This window comes from Gymnodraco acuticeps, unplaced genomic scaffold, assembly GCF_902827175.1.
Source record: "Gymnodraco acuticeps unplaced genomic scaffold, fGymAcu1.1, whole genome shotgun sequence".
NCBI classification, from domain to species: Eukaryota; Metazoa; Chordata; class Actinopteri; order Perciformes; family Bathydraconidae; genus Gymnodraco; species Gymnodraco acuticeps.
The window spans coordinates 15,321-34,253 of NW_022990517.1; the positions used below are offsets into that span (position 1 = coordinate 15,321).

The 18,933-nt window shown below is 40.1% G+C and overlaps 3 protein-coding genes and 1 long non-coding RNA gene across 8 annotated transcripts; 1 reads left to right on the top strand and 3 right to left on the bottom strand.

Moving 5' to 3' along the window:
• Positions 1-901: 901 nt before the first annotated feature.
• Positions 902-18,784, bottom strand: toe1 (target of EGR1, exonuclease). 2 transcript variants are annotated; one of them, XM_034227178.1, is made up of 9 exons: positions 18,394-18,784; positions 17,000-17,040; positions 16,594-16,690; positions 15,927-16,085; positions 14,935-15,048; positions 14,479-14,627; positions 14,097-14,259; positions 13,845-13,969; positions 902-2,057 (listed from the first exon to the last, which is right to left on the bottom strand). In XM_034227178.1, exons 1-9 carry the CDS (start codon positions 18,505-18,507, stop codon positions 1,472-1,474), a joined length of 1,548 nt encoding a protein of 515 aa, XP_034083069.1. In that variant the 5' UTR covers positions 18,508-18,784; the 3' UTR covers positions 902-1,471. The 2 variants fall into 2 exon arrangements, with proteins under 2 accessions (XP_034083069.1, XP_034083068.1); XM_034227177.1 differs by lacking the exon at positions 902-2,057 and having other exon boundaries at positions 13,110-13,969.
• On the bottom strand, positions 2,132-8,510 carry LOC117553307. Of its 4 annotated transcripts, XR_004570110.1 has the most exons (8): positions 7,780-8,510; positions 7,590-7,683; positions 6,954-7,477; positions 6,740-6,847; positions 4,991-6,633; positions 2,550-2,743; positions 2,377-2,470; positions 2,132-2,264 (listed from the first exon to the last, which is right to left on the bottom strand). It is a non-coding gene; the product is annotated as an uncharacterized LOC117553307 (long non-coding RNA). The 4 variants fall into 4 exon arrangements; XR_004570109.1 differs by having other exon boundaries at positions 2,377-2,743; XR_004570111.1 differs by having other exon boundaries at positions 2,360-2,743.
• Positions 2,678-5,928, top strand: lyn (LYN proto-oncogene, Src family tyrosine kinase). The gene is made up of 3 exons (XM_034227182.1): positions 2,678-2,897; positions 3,969-4,100; positions 5,018-5,928. The coding sequence occupies exons 1-3, from the start codon at positions 2,756-2,758 to the stop codon at positions 5,218-5,220; spliced, it is 477 nt and encodes a 158-aa protein (XP_034083073.1). The 5' UTR covers positions 2,678-2,755; the 3' UTR covers positions 5,221-5,928.
• On the bottom strand, positions 8,538-11,137 carry LOC117553305 (uncharacterized protein C22orf31-like). Its single transcript, XM_034227180.1, has 3 exons — positions 9,814-11,137; positions 9,292-9,527; positions 8,538-9,179 (listed from the first exon to the last, which is right to left on the bottom strand). Exons 1-3 carry the CDS (start codon positions 9,940-9,942, stop codon positions 8,951-8,953), a joined length of 594 nt encoding a protein of 197 aa, XP_034083071.1. The 5' UTR covers positions 9,943-11,137; the 3' UTR covers positions 8,538-8,950.
• Positions 18,785-18,933: the final 149 nt, after the last annotated feature.

Below are 18,933 nucleotides of genomic sequence, written 5' to 3' on the forward strand. Positions count from 1 at the left end.
TCCTGCTGAGAACCATGGCCTCAGATTTGGAGGTGCTGATCCTCATCCCAGTCGCTTCACACTCGGTTGCGAACCGATCCAGTGAGTGCTGAAGGTCGCAGACCGATGAAGCCATTAGAACCACATCATCTGCAAAAAGCAGTGGTGCAATCCTTAGTCCACCGAACTGCAGACCCCCTCCCCCATGACTACGCCTCGAAATCCGATCCATGTATATTACAAACAGGATTGGTGACAAAGCGCAGCCCTGGCGGAGGCCAACCCTCACCGGAAATGGGTCCGACTTACTGCCGAGGACCCGGACACAGCTCTCGCTTTGGGAGTACAGAGATTGGATGGCCCTGAGTAGAGACCCCCTCACCCCATACTCCCGCAGCACCTCCCACAGTACCTCCCTGGGAACTCGGTCATACGCCTTCTCCAAGTCTACAAAACACATGTAGACCGGATAAGCGTACTCCCAGGCCCCCTCCAGGATCCTTGCGAGAGTAAAAAGCTGATCCGTCGTTCCACGACCAGGACGGAATCCGCATTGTTCCTCCTCAAAAATGAACAATGAATGCAAATCAAGAATCTGGCTCTTTCCAGAGAAACTTAAGAAACAATACCTGGCTTGATCAAAACAGCTGCCACTGAATTGCACTTTATTACCGTCTTTAATACTATTAATAGTACGTACAAATGTACAAAAGTCTTACAAAGAAATAAAAACAGTATAGAGCATGAGAAACAGACTTACATTTCAACACTGCCAGACTGAAAGGTTGTTCCACAAGCAAACTGACCCCCTATTCCATCATTCTTAAAACATGGCAAATAAAAATCAACACAAAATCCTGGTTCCCTAGTTAGGGATTACTCTTTTAAATCCATCCATCCTGAGGGAGGGGGGGGGGGGGGGCATGGACCAAATTCCAAGCCAATCTATTCAATAATTGTCAAAATGTGTCACTAAAAACAGAAATGGTCAACCTCATAGTGACAGAGGAAGGGGATCTACCCATCCCTCTGGGGTTCAGCACTGTCCATCAAATAGTTGAGCCAAACTGTTGGCAGGCTAAACAATTATTGATATTGAACCTGCACATGTACATTGGAGTTGTAACTAGTAATTGACCAATCAATAGGTGCATCCAGAGAAAAAAATACCAACTTCTTTGATTATTGATGTATCCTTTAAGTAATTATCCATGGAAAAAATGCCAGAAAATGCAGTTTTTAGATCTTGGCTTTTCTCTGTTAAATATTATATTAAAGTCAACATCTTTGGGTTTGGACCATAGGTTTGGACTCAACAAAACATTGAATCACTTGGACTTTGAGTCTTTTGAGGTTGTTCCTTTTTTATTATTTTTGGACAATTTATTGAACAAACAGTTTATCGTAAAAGTAATCTGCAGATTACTAATTAAAATAATAATTAGTTGCAGCCCTAATATAAACACTTAAATACTGTGTTCAAGTGTGGACACTACACTTTCTTTCCCCAAACCATCTCCATCTTCGCCACATGGGCCTTGGATGATTTGGAGAAGGTGCTTTTAACCACGTTGAGAGGAGCAGATTTACCGCTGAGGTAGACCTTATTGAGACACGAAGGAACCCAGGACTCCTCTTCCTCCTCCTTCCCTACAGCTTCCACTCCTTTCTTCTTGTTCAGGGTACATGAATGGGCAAAAATGTATCCCGTCATAAAGGCGTCGAACCCGGCACGGTGCGATCCTGAGTCGGCGTTCTTCTTCTGCTCAGTCTTGGACGATTTCTCGCTTAATTTTTCACTTCCTCCATCTTTTGTTCTGCTTTCTTCACCACCATTTGTGTTGGTTTTTGCGTTGTCATCAGTAGTGGGTGTTATTTCAAGTGTGTTGTCTTGGCTCACTCCGTTCCCCTCGATGTCTGTTTTCTCTCGTTCATTCTGTTGGGTGTCCATTAGAGACCCTTTTTCTGAGGATGACTCGGCCCCTTGCTTCTCATCTGGCGTTTCTTGCAGATCCACCGCCATGTGGGGGATTTTGTGTTGAGGGGCACCGTCTTCCGCTGCCTCGCCTTTACCTTTCCTTTTTTCTTTATGTCTCTTCCTCTTAGGCGGTGGCTGCAGGAGAAACTGGTGGTGGTTGCTGAGATGGGGCTGGGGCACTCTTAGTTCTGGCGATGAGCAGGAGGGGTGGTGAAGGTGGAGGATGTGGAGGAGGAGGAAGCATCTCTGGAACAGAGCTGTTGTAAAAGGAGTTGTCCTCAGGGCCCTGAAGCAGCTCCTGGTAGATCTGGAAGTGTAAGGTGTTGCATTCAAATATAATTCATCACCGAACTTCCATTAAAAATCCCAATACACTCAGAGTGTTGTTAAGAAATCTCATACTGCTATACTGTACGTACAGTGGAGCTCTCTCGTTTCATGAAGGCATCATCACAGTCAGTCAGGTTCATGTTGAGGAGTGTGAGCTCAGTCTTTCACAACGTTTGAAAACACCTGTGAGAAGAAGAACAAGTGAACAGAATGTAAACAGAGAGCCAGCTTTAATAACACAGAAATATGTTTGCATATTAACTGAAGGACTATATCTGCGTGTGTTTCTCTGGTCCTTGCTGTTCCACTCAGGTCTCCACATGGCAGTAGGATAACATCTGTGCAGGTTTCCTTATAGAGGCTGTAGGTGGAGGTTTGGCCACAGCTTTCTGTGGGGATCTTCAGGGGGAGTGGTCTTCTTCAGGTGGCTGAAGGTGGAGGTTTGACCGCAGTGATCTGTCAGAGGGCATGGCGTATATAGAGGATAAGAAATATATCCACAGAGACCTGAGAGCAGCCAATGTCCTGGTGTCAGAGAGTCTGCTCTGCAAAATCGCTGACTTTGGACTGGCAAGAGTTATAGAGGACGACGAATACTCTGCCAGAGAGGGTATACTTTTTCTGTTTGAATGTCCATTGTTATTTTTCAGTATTTAGCTGACTCCCAGGGGGATACTTTTGAAAAACCTAAAATAAAAATCGAAGTAGAATTGATGAACTATGTGTGTTTCAAGAGCCAGACTTTTGGTTTCAGTTGCCAGTTCCTCTACTTTTTCAAGCTAAAATAAACCACTCAGTGACCAACATAGGTTTAAACCATTCTTTCTCCTTTCATACTAACACCAGTCTAGTGTGTGAAAATGTATCTATGTGTCATCATAAACCTGATGATTACTGACCTGGAACCAGGAAACACTGAAACTCCCTTCATAGGAACATTACAAATAAACGCAGGTTTTTATTCTGACCTTCATTTACATATTCCATTGCAGTATGGGTCATACACGTGGAAATATGGAGTTTTTTTCCATTCAGCAGATGAATTTGATTTGAATTTAGATACTAAATTAACGGCATATTTAATGTTTTTCAGTGTCAGTTTCCTGAACATACTAGAGCCACCATTCACAGGCTTTTACTGTAAGCAGAATTAATGGCGTTTATTAGTTGTGACCTTTAGCATAGATTTGCAGTTTTATGGCCATACTCTACCAACTCCTTGGCCTAGTAGGCTATGACTGTCTATCACTAAGCTGATCAGTGCAGTAAGGTTAAAACATTTTCAGATGTAAACAACTAATGGCAAAAGCAATTATGATGAGAGCAAATCATTTGGCATTTCAAATATTTTTTTATTTCAGTGACATCTTATGCACTTATCTGCAAAAAACGATTTTACACACATTGATAGTGTAACTTCATGTGTTTTGCATTTTGTAACAACAATTTTCATAGAAAATTCAGTAATGATTGGTTTATGGAAGATTAAAAAGATACAATTTAATCTTCCCAAAGTTGTCTTACTGGATTAATGGTCAATGGTTTTGAAGAGTTTGATTTTCTCCTACAGTATGTTCATGGTAGCACAAAAGCCACTGAGCCAATGATCATGTCAAGCAGCTGGTTTTGTTAGATACTAAATGAACGGCATATTTAATGTTTTTTACCATGTCATGCTCAGGAGCCAAATTCCCCATCAAGTGGACGGCTCCAGAGGCCATCAACTACGGATCCTTCACCATCAAGTCAGACATCTGGTCCTTCGGAGTTCTGCTCTATGAGATTATAACATACGGGAAATGCCCCTACCCAGGTAAAAAAAAAAACCTAAGTAGCCTATTTGTACTACTTATATTATTTGAATTTTTTTTAAACTACAGTGTTATGATCTTTGAATAATGCACAAAATACCATTAAATAACTTGCGTAGCTTTACTTATAACGAACAATTTGACTAAGACAAACGTGGTGACTACAGTAAAAGAGGTTTCCACAATACTGGAGTCATTGTGTTTTGAATATCTACCGTCCTCTACTGGTGATTCTTTACTCAAGCTAATGACTACGTGGCTATATAGAGTATGTGTGTTGTCCCTCTAAACCAGGGGTGTCCAAACTTTTTTCACTGAAGGCCACATACAGAAAAGCATATAAAGGGTTGGGCCCCCCACCAGAGGTGAGGTTTATTGCCTCATAAGTTAAGTTATAAGTTAGCAAAATCAATCAAATGTAGGTAAATTATTCTTGATAATTGAAATGCTTAAAGAGAAAAAAACGCCTACATCACAGCTTTCCATCGGGTTTCATTTATTTAGTTACAAAAAGTGTTGACAACTCATCTCTTAAAACAGAAGCCTCAGATTGCTTATAATAAGGGGAAAGAGGAAAGGTATATTTGAAACTTGATATGTAAGTAAGTTATTGGGCGTTTTTTTATCAACTAAGATTTGTTAGAAAATGTTTTCAACTTTAATTGACTGAATTTATTTGAAAATTGGTTACATGAACACACGAATACTACTGTGTCATATACATATATATTTAAGAAGTGCAATATAAGAAAAGCACAAGTTTCAGATGTGGGCCATATTCCATTATGCTTTTACAATTAGCTGAGGGCCAATTTAAAATGGACAACGGACCGCAGTTGGCCCCCGGGCCGTAGTTGGGACACCCCTGCTCTAAACAATCCTAGATTCTCACCTGCATGCCTGCCTGTGTTCTCCTCAGGTATGACCAAAGGAGAGGTGATTTCCTCGGTGCAGCGCGGCTACAGGATGCCTCAGCCTGACAGCTGTCCTGACGAGCTCTACGCCATCATGACGTCCTGCTGGAAGCACAAACCTGAAGACAGGCCCACCTTCGAGTACCTGCAGAGTGTCCTGGACGACTTCTACACCGCCACAGAGGGACAATACCAGCAACAACCATAGAGAGGGACACTTTCAGCCAGAAATTATATTTGGAGCTGCTTTGGATGTGTTGTTATAGTTGTAATATTTTGTATATACCAGACTAATGTCTAAAGCCCTAACAATCTTGAAATGTGCTCCTATACATGTTTACAATGTGTTTCTTATATATTTGCTGTTAAGAACATTTCCCTGGATTTACCGTACTGTACTATTCAAAGTGTATGTGCTATTCCAGTACCTGACCATCTCAAATTCAATGTATGTTTGAAAGGGACAGAACAAATAGGTGACATTATACATAAGAGTTTGCAATGCTAGGACACAATGTCTTTATTCCTGTCCAAAAAGCTGCCTAAAAGAGACTGGATGTGTATATAATGTGGCAACAATTGAAAAAGGGCCATGCTGTATTTACGATTAGCTGTTTGACTTCACACAATCATTTCTCCTTTTATATAGTGTAAATGACTGAATTTCACATTTCATGACTTATTATTTCGTAAGCTGCTCTAACAATGTTCTTCAATCTCTAACAAAATATTCTTTAATCATTTTCTGTTTGTTAACTGTTTCTTGAATATCCTGATCATCTCTGAACCCCACTTCATATTGAAGTTATTTAGCATTTGTTTAATTGTTTAATTGGTGTGAATATGTTATCTGTATTATTTCAACTGTACATATATAGTGGGCTATTATATAATTAAATGTCTGGCTTTGACATATTGTGACTCTTGGTATATTTGGTTCATATTTAGAATTCACCTTAAATGTAGAGGAAAAATAAACTTTATTTTGGAAAATTGAAACAACACGCTTTTTATTTATTTAATACGCATTTCAATGATACTTGTTGATATTTCAGATGAGATTGTGGAAATGTTGTATTGGCTGAAATAGCCGTAATTGCAGTAATTACATTTTGTGTCAGATGTCTTTGTACATTTGGCTCAAGAAATTCCGACATGATGAATTACTAGAAAGTGAATGTGTTAATGTTATTAATGTATTAATATAAACCCTAAATAAGTGGCGACTAATAATTAATATACCATGACAAAGGAACACACTTCAACTTAAACACACAAAAACAATCATATCCTTAGGATCTGTTTTATACAAATTATTCTGGTCTCAAATTACTGATCAGATGGTTGCAGACAATAGTTCATTTATTGTAAAACAGTGCAGAGGCTTAAAAGAGCACATTGGACGTCGTATTAGGGGGCGTTGTTGGAAAAGTAAGGCACTGAAGTCTCGGGTGGAGCGTCTCTGCAATCTTTGGCCTTCAATGAATCGGCATGCGTAGAAAGTGCTGGTGGTTGCAGAGATGGGGAGGGGCATTTTTAGTCCTGGCAATGAGCAGGAAGGGTGGTGAACGTGCACGATAGGGAGGAGGAAGCATCTCTTGATCTGGAAGTCCAACAAGGCCTGGAGAAAACACAAAGAAAAGGTGTTGCATTAAAATAGCATTCATCAGCAAACTTCCATCAAAAATCCCATGACTTAATGTCTCATACTGCTATACTCTACGTACAAGTGGGAGGAAGAGGAGCTCTTTCTGTTTCATGAAGGCATCATCACAATCAGTCAGGTTCATGTTGAGGAGTGTGTGCTCAGTCTTTCACACAACGTATGGAAACACCTGTGAGAAGAAGAAGAAGTGCACAGAATATAAACAGAAGCCCAGCCCAGGCATGCTATTTTTATACAGATATATTTTCCCATGTTTACTCAAAGATCATATTTACCAGTGTTTCTCTGGTCGTTGCTGTTCCACTTAGATCCAACCATAGCAGTAGGATAACATCTGTGCAGGTTTCCTTATAGAGGCGGAAGGTGGAGGTTTGACCCCAGCTTTCTGTGGGGATCTTCAGGTGGAGGAGGTGTCTTCAGGCGGCTGGCAAAGGTTACAGGTGGAGGTTTGGATGGCAGTAGTGTACGAGAGGTGTAGGTGCTGGTTCAGGTTGCTGACAGAGGCTGTGGGTGGAGGTTCAGCCGCAGTTGGCTTCAAGAGGTGTAGACGCAGGTGCACTGGCAGAAGCTGTAGGAGGAGGTTTGGCTGTCAGCAGTGTCTGTCAGAATCTACATATGGAGGCGGTGGCTGCAGGAGAAACTGGTGGTGGTTGCTGAGATGGGGTGGGGCACTCTTAGTTCTGGCGATGAGCAGGAGGGGTGGTGAAGGTGGAGGATGTGGAGGAGGAGGAAGCATCTCTGGAACAGAGCTGTTGTAAAAGGAGTTGTCCTCAGGGCCCTGAAGCAGCTCCTGGTAGATCTGGAAGTGTAAGGTGTTGCATTCAAATATAATTCATCACCGAACTTCCATTAAAAATCCCAATACACTCAGAGTGTTGTTAAGAAATCTCATACTGCTATACTGTACGTACAGTGGAGCTCTCTCGTTTCATGAAGGCATCATCACAGTCAGTCAGGTTCATGTTGAGGAGTGTGAGCTCAGTCTTTCACAACGTTTGAAAACACCTGTGAGAAGAAGAACAAGTGAACTGAATGTAAACAGAGAGCCAGCTTTAATAACACAGAAATATGTTTGCATATTAACTGAAGGACTATATCTACGTGTGTTTCTCTGGTCCTTGCTGTTCCACTCAGGTCTCCACATGGCAGTAGGATAACATCTGTGCAGGTTTCCTTATAGAGGCTGTAGGTGGAGGTTTGGCCACAGCTTTCTGTGGGGATCTTCATCTGAAGACGACCACTCCCCCAGTGGTCGTCTTCAGATGGCTGTAGGAATCTGCAGGTGGAGGCGGAAGCTGCAGGTTGCTGACAGAGGCTGTGGGTGGAGGCTCGGATAGCAGTTCACTTCGAGAGGTATAGGCACTGGCAAAGGCTGTAGATGGAGGTTCAGCCATTCAACAGAATGTGCAGTTGGAGGAGATGGCTGCAGGTTGCTGACAGAGGCTGCAGGTGAAGAGTGAGGCAGCAGTTTGATGCTGAAGCTGCTGGTAGAGGATGTAGGCAACAGAGAGACAGCGGCTGCAGGTGGAGAGGAGTCTGTCATCTCACAGGCTGCAGCTCAAGGCTGATGTTTTGTCTGGTAGAAGTAACAGGTGGAGGCTGGAGGGTGGAGCAGGTGTTCTGGCAGGTGATAACTGTTGCTGTTGAGGCTGAAGCTGGAGTAAGAAGACTGTTAACAGAGGAGCAGGAACTGATTCAGAGGAAGACAATTCATCAGTGGTGAGATACATTAAGATCAATGAAAGTAAACTTAACTCAACTAAATACTAACTCTTAACACTAAATACTTATTCTTAATACTAAATACTTAAACTTATTACTAAATACTTAAACTAAACACTTATACTTACTACTAAATACTTACTCTTAACACTAAATACTTAATACTTAATACTTCAACTTAGTACTTAAACAGAAAACTTAAACTAAACACTTACTCTTAACACTTTATACTTATTACTAAATACTTAAAATTAAAGACTTGACACTTAATACTTGTGCTTGGCACTAAAAACGTAACACTTAATATGAAATACTTCAAACAAATTACTATAACTAAAAACTTAAACTAAACACTTACTCTTAACACTTTAGACTTATACTTATTACTAAATACTTAAAACTAAAGACTTAGCACATAATACTTATGCTTGGCACTAAAAACGTATCTCTACACTTAATAAACTTAAACTTATCTGCCATACTTTAAAAAAAAACTAAACTAAACTTAAAGCACAGTATTATTAGACATGTCAGCTTATGAGAGTGTGTCTTAGTGCTTTGCCCTTTTTGCTGGTGGATATTCGGGCTCTGGTTCACCAGAAACATCCACGTTGTAGAGCGGAGGCTGGACTCCAGCACCGTAGGACACGTCCACATGGACCAGACCGTCTTCATCCACTGTCTCTGTGAACATCGGACGGTCCAGTCGCTCCCACAGCTTCTGCTTGATACGACGACCCAGACCCAAACTATATGGACGCAGGCGACCGTCCGGGAACCTGAGAGGAGAAACACAAAAATAAATCTTTATGATGAAGGAAAATAGAGAGATAGATTTCTAAGAGAGTGGAAACTCTGTAAATGAACTGACTCATTTGTGACGCAACGTACCTCAGCATGTTATCCACAACTTCATGGTAGATGAGCTGGTACTCCTCGACTGAGCGGTTGTGGATCCTAATAGGGTCTTCGAGGTGCAGGGGAGCATTGGAGGTCCGGGGGCTGGAGGCCACATTAGAGACAGGTGGCAGGTCAGCAGGTTTAGGAGGAAGAGCCGCGGAGGTCTGCTTCCTTTTCTGGGGAAGGTCTGCAGAAGCAGCAGGGCGCCGGCGCTTTGTATGTGGCACCTGGAGAAGGTCAGCAAAACACGAGAGGATGTCAGACTCTAGTAAACTTCTTACTTAACAACATACTTTTATCATTTTACAAGAGGAAACATCTACATCAGATGCAGAGGATTACTTGAAATGTGAGTATTTGGGGCATTAGTCCTGTACAATGGACCTTCTCAAACTATTTAGTATTGACAATATACTCCACTATGTGTTTACCTTTTTGTAAACCTGTCAAACAATCTTGTGGATTAAACTGTGTACAATTTCAAGGAACAGAGTTGAGGATCAGATGTCTCACCTGGTCGTCCCTGCAGCAGGGAACACTGTCTGCAGACTGCAGGCCTCCTCTGGCGGGCAGAGACTCTCCTTCCTGTCTGGTTGTCCTGCGGGAGGACGGGCACTCGACCCTGCAACAACACACACTCATGTTAGGATGAGGCTCTACAAGTACATGCAGGATGGACCTTTTTCAAGTATGTTGTCATGTCGTAGTATACAAATCAAATGTGTTATAGTTTTATGTGCTGGAAGATTAACTTGCCAAAGATGGATGTGGTTGTTGGATAAAAATCATAAATGAAGAAACATGAAACATAATCAAAGTCTGAAAACCTCCTCAAGACGAGACAGGTCCGGTAACAAAACAAGAGCCACCTTTAGGCCCTCATGTCAGTTAATATTGTGCTTTAGTGACACATATGTGACGTGATTACAATGTTATATAATAAGCATATGTCTGTTTATTGTTTGAACATATAATATTGCACATGTATATGATGGAAATAATGCTAAGTTAAAGTGAGTGACTTTAATTAGCTTGATTCAAAGTTACAATATGAATGTATTTCAGCTTGAAGCTGGGTGATATAGCCTAAAAAGTTAATATAAATGATTTGTATTAGATACAACATTTATTTGTTAATATTGTCATATAGCCTAGTTTTGATGAATGCATGTGTATTTTTGGTAGTTTTTAATGCAAAGATGTATTAATTGAGTCGTCACAGTATACTTGACCTTAATCTGATAGTTACACTGTTTAATGGTAGGCCTACTTATCGTTACAGGAGACTAAATGATTTGATAAACATCAGTAAACTGTGAGGTTTCTGAAAATGTCGACGGCAAAGCACATTGGAAACAACGGGGACTTTCAACGTTATGAAATCTTACATTTTCCATAATTAAAGTGTGTTTTCTCGCTGTAATAACTCTCAGGGGTTCTCTGACTCTTGTCGGGATGTAAAAAGACTTGAGCTGAAGCGATAATTTGGCAGAATCGTCGAGTGAAAGCGGAGGAAATATTTTCGTGACCGTCTTCAGGTAGTTTTCAGGTTGTTATGGTTTAAATATTGATCCGATATTGACGCTAGTCCTGCGTCAAACCATAGCAACCATGGAATCCTCTACGTCCATTTTGTAAACATAAATATTGAATCTGTAGATATATAACTGGTATTAAACTGGAAATGTATAACACGCAGCTTTCAGTTTGCTAGCTTAGAGATAAATCACAATGTGCAGCAGAGACAAATATCAATACATGGTTTATCGTTATCTTGAACCTAAAGACGAAACCTCTATGGAAAGAAATTATGAAAACACTTGTTATTGAACTATTAGTGGTTGGCCTACGTACCTGTTGATGTTGTTGTTGGTCTGATCATTACTCAAATACAGCAAGTTGAGCTAATGAAACATCTGATCTCAAATGTAAAGTACAATCAGCCTGAGATGAAGTCCATGTCTTCATATGAATTTACAGATCTGAATGCTTCCAGTGTCTGATATAAAACGTGTTTAACTATAAATATATAAATGCTTACGTGCTGTGATTTCATTGCAATCATCATGTAAAATATAAACTAGACTTTGTTTATATGTTCCTCTGAGTGAACCATACTGTGGCAACTGGACACAAGGACCTGTGTTTTGTTAAGTAGAACATTAAAGACAGAGTTTGTCTCTTTCATGATTGTTTTTTTGACAAAAGTTTCATGTGAAGATTTACACTAATTTAATCTCTGTACATTGCCTTTTTTTGATATCACAGGGCAGGGCTCTTCCTGGGTGTATGGCCTTCCTGAAGTGGGACAGGAGACAACAAGAACAACACAACCAGTGTGATCCACAGCGGTCAACACCTAGCACCCCATTATATACACTTGACTGCTTTGATATTGAATTCAATGAAAACACCTCTATTAAATAATCCTGTGTTCTGTGACATACTTTACCCTCAGTGATGTGTTCAAGCCGAACTACTTCCAAACAATGTTGTCACCAGGAATCTGTTTCAACTGAAAGTATTTGTAACAACAAACAAATGTAATTCCTTCTCCATCACATAAACAGAAACAAGAAAATGTTTGTCCAGAGGGTGGCGCCAGAGGACAGGCTGAGTTACTAAAGACCAAATGGTTTATCCTGTGAAGGAGCTATACACCAACTTTCACTGTAGTCAGTTTGCAAACATTTAAAAAATTAAATGATTATCAATCTTGTAGTTCACAATAAAAATGAATGTATCTACAAACAAAAACGTTTTAAAAACGTATTTAAAATGGGATGTCAACTTGTGAGTGTGGTACAATTGGTGCCACACTGCTGATATATTAACTATTACTTCCATGGACAGTCGATTAAAAAATGATGTGCTGGTTATAGCAAGGGGTTAAATTATGGCATTTTGTTTTAATCATCCTTCAAGATAAAACCAGTATAAGTAAATAATGAAATAAAGACAATGATCATTTTTAAAGAGCATACATTTATTTTTTCAAAAGGTAACTCCTGTAAAAGGTAATTATACAAACATCTAAAAATGAAGAATGAATGCAAATCAAGAATCTGGCTCTTTCCAGAGAAACTTAAGAAACAATACCTGGCTTGATCAAAACAGCTGCCACTGAATTGCACTTTATTACCGTCTTTAATACTATTAATAGTAGGTACAAATGTACAAAAGTCTTACAAAGAAATAAAACAGTATAGAGCATGAGAAACAGACTTACATTTCAACACTGCCAGACTGAAAGGTTGTTCCACAAGCAAACTGACCCCCTATTCCATCATTCTTAAAACATGGCAAATGCAAATCAACACAAAATCCTGGTTCCCTAGTTAGGGATTACTTTTTTAAATCCATCCATCCTGAGGGGGGGGGGGGGGGGCATGGACCAAATTCCAAGCCAATCTATTCAATAATTGTCAAAATGTGTCACTAAAAACAGAAATGGTCAACCTCATAGTGACAGAGGAAGGGGATCTACCCATCCCTCTGGGGTTCAGCACTGTCCATCAAATAGTTGAGCCAAACTGTTGGCAGGCTAAACAATTATTGATATTGAACCTGCACATGTACATTGGAGTTGTAACTAGTAATTGACCAATCAATAGGTGCATCCAGAGAAAAAAATACCAACTTCTTTGATTATTGATGTATCCTTTAAGTAATTATCCATGGAAAAAATGCCAGAAAATGCAGTTTTTAGATCTTGGCTTTTCTCTGTTAAATATTATATTAAAGTCAACATCTTTGGGTTTGGACCATAGGTTTGGACTCAACAAAACATTGAATCACTTGGACTTTGAGTCTTTTGAGGTTGTTCCTTTTTTATTATTTTTGGACAATTTATTGAACAAACAGTTTATCGTAAAAGTAATCTGCAGATTACTAATTCAAATAATAATTAGTTGCAGCCCTAATATAAACACTTAAATACTGTGTTCAAGTGTGGACACTACACTTTCTTTCCCCAAACCATCTCCATCTTCGCCACATGGGCCTTGGATGATTTGGAGAAGGTGCTTTTAACCACGTTGAGAGGAGCAGATTTACCGCTGAGGTAGACCTTATTGAGACACGAAGGAACCCAGGACTCCTCTTCCTCCTCCTTCCCTACAGCTTCCACTCCTTTCTTCTTGTTCAGGGTACATGAATGGGCAAAAATGTATCCTGTCATAAAGGCGTCGAACCCGGCACGGTGCGATCCTGAGTCGGCGTTCTTCTTCTGCTCAGTCTTGGACGATTTCTCGCTTAATTTTTCACTTCCTCCATCTTTTGTTCTGCTTTCTTCACCACCATTTGTGTTGGTTTTTGCGTTGTCATCAGTAGTGGGTGTTATTTCAAGTGTGTTGTCTTGGCTCACTCCGTTCCCCTCGATGTCTGTTTTCTCTCGTTCATTCTGTTGGGTGTCCATTAGAGACCCTTTTTCTGAGGATGACTCGGCCCCTTGCTTCTCATCTGGCGTTTCTTGCAGATCCACCGCCATGTGGGGGATTTTGTGTTGAGGGGCACCGTCTTCCGCTGCCTCGCCTTTACCTTTCCTTTTTTCTTTACGTCTCTTCCTCTTAGTTCTCTTGTTCCCCAGGTCTTTCTCGTCCTGGAGGATGATCAGGTCAGTGTCGTGGGATAATAGACACTCGCTGCCATTTGAACACCAGCCAAATGCCTATAGGACAAACATAGAGACAAGGATGTTAATAGTAAATACTGACTATTTGGCTTGTTTGTGTATTTCCCTTTCACTTGAACATAAAGAACAATATAAAGATTTCTTAAAGAAAGGGAAAACTCACAGAGAAGCGCGGGCAGATGTCAGTCTGTCCCTCAACAGAGCCCACAGCTGGACACACTCTGTAGTCCACGTAGCTGGACATCTGACCGGCGTACTGGCAGAAATGTAGCTGAACGTGAGGCTCAGTTCCTCCAGAGGTGCCCCTGCGACTGCTATCCAGCTTACTGAAGGGAAGAGGAGGCAATGAGGGAACAGGCACTTCACAACATCAGCACTTCATTTTACAACACTGCTTCAAGCACAATAATGCTCCACAAGGTCTCCTGCTTTAGACAATAACGGACACGTCAGAGGAATAGTCCAGATAACTGAGTGTTTTTATTACAGTTCAATCTGAACTGCACCTTATTATTTACTGTACAGTACATTACACAAATACACACCATTTCTTATAGGCATACTCCAGATATGAGGCAGTGAGACGGAGCTCGAACTCAGTGACATATTTGGTGTCGTAGATGCCGGCAGGAAACATCTCAGACAGGTCGGCTGTGAAGGTGGTCAAGCGGTCGGGCAGATGTGCATAAAAACTCTGGGGGAGAGAGACATTGTTGCAATGGAACATATTTCATATAAAATTAGGCAGCAAATGATGGAGAAGCTGGAACCAGAGAATCCTTGGCATTTTAGCTTAATTAGATTACATCAAAGTTACATCATAATCGACTTTGCAGCTCGAAAACCAAAATGGAAATAGCAACTTAAGATAAGGTTATTTTTCCCTCATTGAAAAAGCCATTGAATTATGTATTTACTTTCTGCGAAGAAAATAAGTACAATTATTATGAGAAAGAGGAAAAGAACAAAAGTGAACAGCCAACATCATACGTTGATGTTACCTGGTAAAGGAAGGCCATGTCGATGAGGCCGTTGTGGAGCACCAGGGGCTTCCTGGCACGCAGCAGTTCAGTGAATAACGCTCGGATGTGGACCCCCTGATCGTCTGATTCTGCCTAACAAGTTAGAGAGAGAAATGACGGATAGAAATTAAAAACATCAAAGGAATATTGTTGATCTTTTTGCAGTGTCATGTTCTATGTTAAATTGTATATATACAGTATCTATGTTTTACTTATGTCTACTTACATAGGGCCCTATAGGATTCCCTGTTTTATTAGATAGTTTATTCCCCTCATGATCACTTGGCATGCATGGAGCAGATAACTGTCAATAATTATAGCGATCCTATATTGGTTGAACAAAAGAAAATAATCACAATAAAGATAAACTGTATGGATAAGCACCAATTTAGAAATAATCTATTGATGACATTATGTGGTGCATCCCTGTCTAAAAGTATAGAAGAATACATCATTTCAAAAGGTAACTCCATTGATTTAAATATCAAATGATGTTTATAGACTTTGAAATATTCTACTGCAGAGAGTCCTTGCCCTGTCCAGTTTTGCAAACCAGCAATGCTCGGTACTGGAATTGATCAGATTCCAGCTAATGTTCTCCAAATCCAGATCTTCGACTTGACCCGAGATGAAACACACAGGCTGCTTTAAGGTGGTTTATTCTTAACCTGGTTTAAATTGGGTTCTACCATTTGTGATTCACACATCCAGCTGAGGCGGAGAGTCTTTACTGGCTACTCTTGAAGCATGCTGTGTGGCTGAGCATATTTCTTAGCAATGAGTGACTTTAACTAAAAAGTCAATTTAAATCCCAAATGTGTATAAATATATATTTGTACCCATTACACACTGCTGCAGGCATTAGATATATCACGTTTTAACTGTCTACTCCACAATAACAGATGTACAATTGAGAAGACAGTGGGCTCAGGACTGTCACCACATCACAGAACAAAATGTAGTATCTTCACCTTATTATTGCCCTTGCAGTAAGGGATTCCATGGGCGTACTGCTTGTTAAAGTCAAAGCCATGCTGAACCAGGAACTGGACTGACTGAGGCTCTATGATGTACTCCTCTGAACACAGCAGGGTGAGGTTATACACCTGGACCAGGTACGTGTCTGCAGCCTGGGAGAAAGAGATACAAAGAATACAATCAGACATAGCATAAAAGTCTGCAGAGGCTAATTCATTTAACCAAAATGCATACGATACATGTCATCAGAATCAGAATACCTTTATTAGTCCCACAGAGGGGAAATGTACGTAGTTACAGCAGAAAAAGAGCCACCGACAGCTTAATGTCACATATGTTTCATGCATAAAAAAGTATTAAAGTTAAAAAAAGTTATAATGTAATAAAATAAAAAGTTACATAATTTACAAAATACACATCCTGTAACAGTTCTTAGTATTTAGCAGCAAGGTATATATTGCACAGTTATTAACGGCATATATATATATATATATATTGCGATGATACTGTAGAGAAGAAAATATTAAACACTCATCGACATTCTATGTGTGAGAACCATCTAATTGCCATTCATCTACCAGTTTCTCATGCTCATCGGAGATATGTAATAATCCTTTGATATAAAGTGTATAAACAAAAGTATATGAACAGCAATCTCACCTTATCATCCAGTTTCTTGTAACAGGCGAATCCCAGAGAGAGGATGGAGCGAGAGCGAGCTGCATGGCAGATGGCTTTATATCTGTCCTCTATAGATCTGAAACATGACAGTGAGGTCAGGGCCAATTCACAGAAAAGCAACACTTAGCAGTAAGACATAGAATCAGCATTGCATATTTTGTATCCATGTTTCTTGCACAACAACCTGTTTATATACCCTTTAATGTAGGTATGCATCTAAGTAAATTGTACTGTTGAGGAACCTGCGATCTATGTTGTTCATACATTACATCATTAAACCATAGTTGTTTATATGTTATGATGACAATACACCTTTGAATCTTGAATCTTAATGGTGACTGTGTTTGAAAGAAGTGCACAGAGGAAAACTCATGTTTCTACTCACTCGGCCAGCAAGGATTTCCTGTTTCCAAGACCACTCAGCTCCTAAAACAACATGCAGGCAGCAGTTAATACCTTTATTTTGAAATTGGTGAAATCAAGTGACAAATCAAACAGTGACATGGAAAAATAAACAAACAGATTGTAAAACAAATCACTTTCAATGAGGCATCAGCAGTGTGAGAAAAAGTTTTTAGAGAGTACTTGTCCATGGACAAGTGAGTTTGGCAATTTACTTGTCCGAATACATTTTTCACTTGTCCAGAATGGACAAAAATTGGGGCCACTGGAATCTTCTTCTTCGTCATCGTATTTTACATTTTCCCACGGTTTTTACGACACCGCTAACGTAAGTGAGCGGTAAGATTTACTGCATCACACATAGGGTTGGGTATCGTTTGGATTTTAACGATTCCGGTTCTGCTTTTCAATTCCGGTTATTTTCGGTTCTCGATTCCGGTTCTTTGAGAGGGTAAAAATAAGTCAAACTGGGAGACAAATATATTTATGAAAACATTAAGTCAAATCTGTATTCCTATTTACAAATAACTTCATACTGTTTAATTTCTTACGGTTATTGAATACAATTATATAAAAATAATCTCTGCATTGTTTAGTTAGTTCTAAGTGGTGCAGTTTGAGAATGTGCAATTGGCCCAGTGTCCTCTGATGTTACACTGCAACCTGCCTGTGAGACAGAGTCCAACCACACATGTCCAACACATAGGACATAACCTAATAATAATAATGACGATGATGATCGAGAGAGAGAGAGAGAGAGAGAGAGAGAGAGAGAGAGAGAGAGAGAGAGAGAGAGAGAGAGAGAGAGAGAGAGAGAGAGAGAGAGAGAGAGAGAGAGAGACGCTGAGCTGCACCATGCAGCGATCAGCTGATACGGAGCATAGAGAGAGCTGCAGTCCGCGGGGCTCGGCCTCGCCTCCTGTCCTCACAACTCTTATTAATCCCGATACCGGACAATTGTTATTTGTTCCTACTCGGAACCGAGTTTTGCTTCCCAACCTTGCCACTGTGCTACACTTCCCACCCCGCTCCGCCCCCGTCTAACTGTACAGAAAGCGGCGAGATGCATTTCCTTAGGAATCGACAAGCAGAACCGAAACTAACATTTCTAGACGAACAATGGCGGACACGTACAATTTGCGAATGAGTTCTGCCTTTTTTTTTTTCATAAATAATATATTCCACAACAATGTAATAACAATTTAGCTACTGTCAACCAATCCCACCTTCTTTTTATAATCTAATCCAGCATAATTGTATCTTCTCTGTTGCATGGAGACGAATTAATGTTTTTTCATAAATTAAAATGCATAAACGACTGGGACTGAAACATTTTTTTCTGTTTAGATATCAGGTTGATAACATGGACACACTTACCGTGTCCAGTGCAACGAAGGAAGACGTTTTTATGGCCAATATCATGGCAGGCCAAAGCTCGTTGAAGGTATCATTCTGGACATCAATAACGGGAACAACCATAGAGGAAGCCATGTTTACCCCAAAGTAATTTTACAGAAAGCAAAAACAGCTCCTATTCGTGAACGAAAAGTTTCCTGCAGTCACCGACGGATACCTGGAATATTAGCTATCTTAAATTACTACCTTGTAAATATTTCCATTATCAACTGTTCTATGCAGAGCCCTTGATTGTTGTTTGATTCTTATATTATCTTTATACATTCGGCATTTGTTTTAGTTCATATATTTGTACTTGTTCTGATAGACAGCTAACCGCGCTTCCGCCGTAAACATTTCAACGTGCTTTTCGGGGTCCTGTGACAAAAAGCCCATAGGAGTTGCAGTGTTACCTGAGAGGAAATGTAAAATATTTGCCCGTGAATGTATGCAAAACAATCTTTAGGAAAATGAACATACATGTATTAATCGGATGTTCTGTACTTGTTGTTTTATCTTTTA